Below are 7,794 nucleotides of genomic sequence, written 5' to 3' on the forward strand. Positions count from 1 at the left end.
AAGTCAATGCCCACTTATTTACTTACCTCCAGAAACAGTTAGTTGTGTCGCGTCACTTCCAGTTCCAGCAGAATTGGTAGCAGAGCAGATGTATGTTCCAGAGTCTGAGGTAGAAGCTGTGATGATGTTCAGGGATGGAGAGCCTGTGGTAGCTCCAGAGTAATTAACACCATCAATGGTGATTGTTGAGGTTTGACCATTGATGGTACGCTGCCAGAAGACATTTGTGACTGTTGTAGTTGATGATACAGAACATGGAATGTTGTAGGTAGTTCCTTCAGTGGTGGTATAGGAGGTTAGGGGGATATCAACGGATGGGACAGCTGTAATAAAAGCAAAAACATTATAATAATACTAACAAGTAAGACGTCAGCCGATTTCAAAATATATATATATATAGATAAACTAGAAATGTAAGCTAAAAGCTAACTATTACCCTCACTCCTCTATAAACTAGAAATGTAAGCTAAAGGCTAACTTTTACCCTCGCTCGTCTATAAACTAGAACTGTAAGCTAAAAGCTAACTATTACCATCACTCCTCTATAAACTAGAAATGTAAGCTACAGGTTAACTTTTACCCTCGCTCCTCTATAAATTAGAACTGTAAGCTAAAGGCTAACTTTTACCCTCGCTCGTCTATAAACTAGAACTGTAAGCTAAAAGCTAACTTTTACCCTCAATCCTCTATAAACTAGAAATGTAAGCTGAAGGCTAACTTTTACCCTCGCTCGTCTATAAACTAGAACTGTAAGCTAAAAGCTAACTTTTACCCTCGCTCGTCTATAAACTAGAACTGTAAGCTAAAAGCTAACTTTTACCCTGGCTACTCTATAAACTAGAAATGTAAGCTAAAGGCTAACTATTACCATCACTCCTCTATAAACTAGAACTGTAAGCTAAAGGCTAACTTTTACCATCACTCCTCTATAAACTAGAAATGTAAGCTAAAAGCTAACTATTACCATTGCTCGTCTATAAACTAGAACTGTAAGCTAAAAGCTAACTTTTACCCTGGCTACTCTATAAACTAGAAATGTAAGCTAAAGGCTAACTATTACCATCACTCCTCTATAAACTAGAACTGTAAGCTAAAAGCTAACTTTTACCATCACTCCTCTATAAACTAGAAATGTAAGCTAAAAGCTAACTATTACCATTGCTCCTCTATAAACTAGAAATGTAAGCTAAAGACTAACTATTACCCTGGCTACTATATAAACTAGAAATGTAAGCTAAAGACTAACTATTACCCTCGCTCCTCTATAAACTAGAACTGTAAGCTAAAGGCGAACTATTACCATCACTCCTCTATAAACTAGAACTGTAAGCTAAAGGCTAACTATTACCATCACTCCTCTATAAACTAGAAATGTAAGCTACAGGTTAACTTTTACCCTCGCTCTTCTATAAATTAGAAATGTAAGCTGAAGGCTAACTTTTACCCTCGCTCGTCTACGAACTAGAAATGTAAGCTAAAGGCTAACTTTTACCCTCGCTCTACTTTAAACTAGAACTGTAAGCTACAGGCTAACTTTTACCCTCGCTCGTCTATAAACTAGAAATGTAAGCTACAGGCTAACTTTTACCCTCGCTCTTCTATAAACTAGAACTGTAAGCTAAAGGCTAACTTTTACCCTCGCTCTACTTTAAACTAGAACTGTAAGCTACAGGCTAACTATTACCATTGCTCCTCTATAAACTAGAACTGTAAGCTACAGGCTAACTATTGCCATTGCTCGTCTATAAACTAGAAATGTAAGCTAAAGGCCAACTATTACCATCGCTCCTCTATAAACTAGAAATGTAAGCTGAAGGCTAACTATTACCATCGCTCCTCTATAAACTAGAAATGTAAGCTAAAGGCTAACTATTACCATCGCTCCTCTATAAACTAGAAATGTAAGCTACAGGCTAACTATTACCATTGCTCGTCTATAAACTAGAAATGTAAGCTACAGGCTAACTTTTACCCTCGCTCGTCTATAAACTAGAACTGTAAGCTAAAGGCCAACTTTTACCCTCGCTCCTCTATAAACTAGAAATGTAAGCTAAAGGCTAACTTTTACCCTCGCTCCTCTATAAACTAGAAATGTAAGCTACAGGCTAACTATTACCATTGCTCCTCTATAAACTAGAACTGTAAGCTAAAGGCCAACTTTTACCCTCGCTCCTCTTTAAACTAGAAATGTAAGCTACAGGCTAACTATTACCATCGCTCCTCTATAAACTAGAACTGTAAGCTACAGGCTAACTATTACCATCGCTCGTCTATAAACTAGAACTGTAAGCTACAGGTTAACTTTTACCATCGCTCCTCTATAAACTAGAACTGTAAGCTACAGGCTAACTATTACCATCGCTCGTCTATAAACTAGAACTGTAAGCTAAAGGCTAACTTTTACCCTCGCTCCTCTATAAACTAGAAATGTAAGCTAAAGGCTAACTATTACCATCGCTCCTCTATAAACTAGAAATGTAAGCTGAAGGCTAACTAAGACAAAGTATTGAAGCAGTCAAAGTCCCCCACCAGTTATGATTTCTTTATATACTGAGCTGTATACCCATTTTAGTAAATAGGTCACCGTGACATACTTCTAGCACTCCCCGTGCCGAAACATCTTCGCATACCAAATCTGGCTTGTCCAGATGAACCATAGCATAGTAAGATATGCCCTAAACAAATGTTTTAGAGGCTGAGTTAAAAAGTAAAACAACATGTCACAGTGACCTACTTTTTGTATTTGACATTCCACCAACCTATACAGATACTCAGATTTTATTCTGACTATATGAATTTACATATCGCTCTGCTGTCAGTTCTATAATATAAATGAAAATTATGTTATAACGAGGACAAACTAAGATATCCCCATCAAGCCACCATACCCCCGAAATTGGAAATATGGGTGGAAAAGTTATTATTCCCCCTGACAGTATTTTCAGTCTAAATTACATGCTTACACAGTATGGTGGTCCTGTATGGAGATATTTTTATGATAGTTCTATGCATATACCTGATGAAATTGTCACAGAAGCTGTCGCACTACTACCAATTCCACCAGCATTTGTAGCAAAGCATTGGTAGGTCCCCGAGTCTGTTATGTCTGCATTGATGAGGGTCAGGGAAGGAAGGGTGATGGTTGAACCAGAGAAATTTGTCCCATCAATAGTAATGTCCACGAATCCTGACCCAATGTCACGCCTCCAGTAGACAGAGAGGACGGTCGCAGCTGAGGTGACAGTACAGCCGAGTGTGATCGTAGTTGACACTTGTGCCCCAAAGGCTGTTTGGGCAATTGTTACAGATGGAACCTCTGAAAATTTGATAAAACAGTTTATCTATCAGATCAAAGTTCAATAAACAGTTTTAAAGAATGAAAAAAAAAATAGTTTCTAAACATTGTTGTTTTGATGTTGGCCATTAAAAGAAATCCTAAAATATATTACAAAATGCCAAAGGGCACTACCTCACTCAACTTTGATACAACCAACACATATTTTGATGTTTCTTACCTATTGTTCTTAAGATGTATGCGTTCAGGGAACACCCCCATATTTTTCTTTGCCCCAGGAGGTACAATATATACTATTTTTTAAACACTATTACAACATGACTGAACAACCTCAAGCCAGGCTTACTAGGATAGAATCAGTGAAGTAGGATATCAGAAGCAAAGTTTACCATATTCCGTGTTGAATCATTACTATTTCCTGTTTTCAGGACAATGTAACAGTGGTCCATAGCTGAAGTTTGGTGTAAACATACTAAGTAAAGAACTTGTCAATATATGTTGTGCATACTTGTAGAATTTGTATCTGCATACTTGTTATATTTGATTGAAATTAAATAATTTGAAGGGCATTTTTTGCATGCAAACCAACAAACCAATCAGAAGAAAGCAGCCTCATTAACCAGGTATAAAATGCATACGAGTCGCATTAGAAATAACATTTAGCTTAACACTTGCCATTATGTATGTCCTAATCAAATTTGTATGAAATTTAACCGTTTTAAGGGCAGTTATTAAACAAAAATTAAGTTAATCAACCCGAGTGAGGTATCCTTATTAATTATACATAAATATGCATGCATCATATATTAGCCATAGACTTACACTGTGTTGTATACGAAACATATAGGCAAATCATCCACCATACAAGTAAAATTAAACCAATTTGATAGGAAAACCATGAAATAAGGCTGCATTGAATGGCCCATTTCCAGTTACAAGGCACTCACAGTGCACCAGTTCCTTTATTAACCTCAAGGTAGCAGATGAAATGAGTGTTTAATTACACAGATTTCCGCCTATAACATTATACAGTTCAAATTATGGTCAGTCCATAAATGCATGTTTTGCATCCTATTTCACTTTTCTAGAATATGTACGCAGAGTGTAACCAGCATCATTTATATATGTAAATATTGCGTAGATCTCTTTACAACACATCCGTTCAGCTGGACAAATGAAATCCTCCATACTCTAGGGGTTAAGCTCACTTATTTTTTGAAGTTTGATCCTTTGAAGAACATCAAAAGAATCTTGTGGCAGGGTAACGTAAAATTGACTTGCTTTGACCTCAGGTGTCGCTTAATTCTCTGTAATCTTCAATGGACAAGTATTATCATACCCCTGGTCTATCAAGAAATGACAAATGAAAGCAATACAAAAGGTTTTACTGAACTCCCTAAATCTATTGGTGTATAAATTTAACTACATACGTATACTGGTGGTAGTGACGGTCAAGACTGTGGCAAGACTTGAAGATGTTCCAGCGCTGTTTGTTGCAGAGCAGACATAGGTGCCATCGTCCGCGTTGGTGGTACTTGCGATGGTAAGAGATGGGTTTCCAGTGTTTGCATTTGTGTACTTGGAGTTATCTACTGTAATAGAACTTGGTACTCCATTAAGAATACGTGACCAGGAAACAGAGGTGACAGTTGATCCAACAGTACACTGCAGTGTTACAGTAGTTCCGGAATTAATATTGTAACTACCCTGACCAATGGTCACTGTGGGAATACCTGTAATGAAAGAAAATTTAAAATAATTTGTCATTGTGTCACATCATTAACAAAATCATGCTTTTCTTTCAAACTATTTCACTGTATAAACTTTTTAACTAAAAAACTTTTTAACAATTTCACTGTATAAACATTTTACCTAGTTCAATGTATAAACATTTTACCTAGTTCACTGTATAAACTTTTTAACTATAAACTTATAAACTATTTCACTGCATAAACTTTTTAACTAAACTTTTTAACTTTTTAACTATAAACTTTTTAACTATATCACTGTATAAACTTTTTAACTATATCACTGTTTAAACTATATACTTTTTAACTATAAACTTTTTAACTTTTTAACTATAAACTTTTTAACTATATCACTGTATAAACTTTTTAACTATCACTGTATCACTTTTTTACTGTAGTGTATAAAAAAATCTTTTTCACTGTATAAAGTTTTTAACCTTTTAACTATTTCACTGTATAAACTTTTTAACCTTTTTACTATTCACTGTATAAACTTTTTATTTATAAAAGATGATGATTTCACCATTAATAAAGAAAAAGCTGTCTCAGTTCCAAATAATTTTACTAAACAATCTTCATTGTAAAACCATTCCACTTAGACAGTTAACTTCCAAGTTTTGACTGCTGAAATGGGCAGAAAAACACCTCTCCTTTTTATGTCACTTTCCGGTTATCAGTTTTCATCCGACACATTAGAAGTAATATTACGCGAAATCTACTGCATCAATTTTGATAAACATTGTGAAATAATCTATATATATGTGTTGAAATTTGTAACCAATCTTTGATCTATTTTAGCTTTGAAATATTATCTAAACACTATATATTCCATAACCCTGATGTAATATTGTCATATACTTCTGATTGTGTGAATCACAATCTTGCTTGCCAAGACATGCAGATCTCGAGTGGGCGAGTCACAATATCACCAGAACCTTAGCCTATGGCAATATCGCCGCAAGGGCACCAGCACATTCTGGTTATATTGCTGCAAAAGCCAGAACCTTCTTGCGATATTCTGGCCACATTCTAGTGATTTCACCAGAATTCTTATTTGCATACGAAATCTATTCATGCAGCGGTATCATTGCAATATTGCGGCGCTATCGCAGCAATCATGTGCCAGAGACTCAATAATTCTGTAAGGGTCTTTATCACTATTTTTGAAATATTTGTTGAAGCCTTTATCAAAAGAAATATTCCATACAAATCAAACTTGTTGTCAAGCATTGCATGAAACTGTAGTTGCTGGAAATTTGAATACTTGGAATATGAATAAAAACAAGAAAAATGCAGGAGTTGAACTTGGGACCTTTACATTGCAAAACCTACACTATAATGATGTTTCCATGCCCTACTAGACAAGCAACTCATCAACATGGATGTCCACTTTATGGCTAAACTATGTAGAAAAACTCATTCTGGTTACATCTTCTTTATAGAAAGGAGAATACTCCCAAGTTTAAAAAAATACTATGACATCATCAATAGATTGACAATCTATGACGTCACACAATGCTGTACTGTAACGTTACCATGCACCTGAAGAACTAATACAGTGAAAACGAAAGTTCAAAATGTAACGCCTTCTTTTATCAATTAACTAGTTTTTTATTTAACTAACTTGCATTTTGTCAAGATAGTCATTTTTCTATAGTTTAAGTGATAGACTTCCTACATTAGCACTTATCATCTATTGTCTTTGGAATTCAGGTTTATTCATCCAATTCAATCCCAATCAGAAACACATTAATGATTTCTTACATGAGAAAAGTTTGAGAGAGGGCCTAGTAAGTTGTAAGAGCTTGTGCCCAATCCCTTTGACTTTTTAATGTCAATAAAATATGTTTGAATGTGAAACGTAGAAATGTCATAAAACATTTGAACAAAAATTGAGTTTGTTAAGCAAATACAAACATGCAACACCAACAAAAAAGCCTGACGACCTACCTGCTATAACATTGACGTTAAGTGCGATCTGTGCACTATCTGATGATCCTATAGAGTTTGTGGCTCTACATTTGTAAGATGCAGTGTCTGAACTGCTCAGACCGTAGATAATCAGCGAGGGACTGGCCACATTTCCTCCTTGGTATTTTGAATTATCAATAGCCACAGTTGTTTCGACTCCACCACTTGTTTTATACCAAGTAACTAGAGTTACAGCAGGATTTCCCGAGGCAGTACACTGCAAAGTAACTCTAGTGCCAGAATTGGGTGTATAAGACTGTGATTGTATATTGACAGTTGGTGCACCTATAAAATAGAGAAACAAACAGCATATAAATAAAAAGATATATTACAAAAATGTGATGGCAGATTAGACGGAAATGTATTGAAATACTACAACTATAATGTCCAAAATATTTCAAAGACACGACCAATCAACCTATCTGAACACAACAGCTTCATTTAGTAAGTGTAGAATTGGCCAAACATCAAATTCAAGTAAAGGCTTAGGCAAGTATGTGGTGTAGTATACCTGAGGAAAACTTTGTCAAAAGATGGATGTTACTGGCCCAAAAATAAATCTTTGTTCAAGTACATTAATATTCTCAAAATCGTAGTTTACTCCCATAAATTAACCACCCCAACCTCGGAACACCCATTTTCGGAAACCATGTACTCTCAAGAGTCTGGGTCACGTCGTTAAAACGTGCAAGTGCATCAGAATTGATACAGACAGTCAACATGGCGGATGCAAACAGGGGCTGGGGATTTCTGAAAGGAACCCCGTCAACGTCAACAGAT

At 35.7% G+C, this 7,794-nt stretch overlaps 1 protein-coding gene across 4 annotated transcripts in view; it reads right to left on the reverse strand.

The window, feature by feature from the left end:
• LOC110449968 (hemicentin-1-like) overlaps positions 1–7,794 on the reverse strand; it is a 38,423-nt gene that overhangs the window by 15,527 nt on the left and 15,102 nt on the right. For all 4 annotated transcript variants that reach the window (XM_021497186.1, XM_021497163.1, XM_021497171.1 and 1 more), the window contains exons 3-6: positions 6,994–7,299; positions 4,726–5,028; positions 3,017–3,316; positions 27–323 (exon numbers count right to left, since the gene is read on the reverse strand). In XM_021497186.1, coding sequence (XP_021352861.1) covers positions 27–323; positions 3,017–3,316; positions 4,726–5,028; positions 6,994–7,299 — 1,206 coding nt within the window. The remainder of the gene's footprint in view (positions 1–26; positions 324–3,016; positions 3,317–4,725; positions 5,029–6,993; positions 7,300–7,794) is intronic.

This window comes from Mizuhopecten yessoensis, unplaced genomic scaffold, assembly GCF_002113885.1.
Source record: "Mizuhopecten yessoensis strain PY_sf001 unplaced genomic scaffold, ASM211388v2 scaffold503, whole genome shotgun sequence".
Taxonomy (NCBI): Eukaryota; Metazoa; Mollusca; class Bivalvia; order Pectinida; family Pectinidae; genus Mizuhopecten; species Mizuhopecten yessoensis.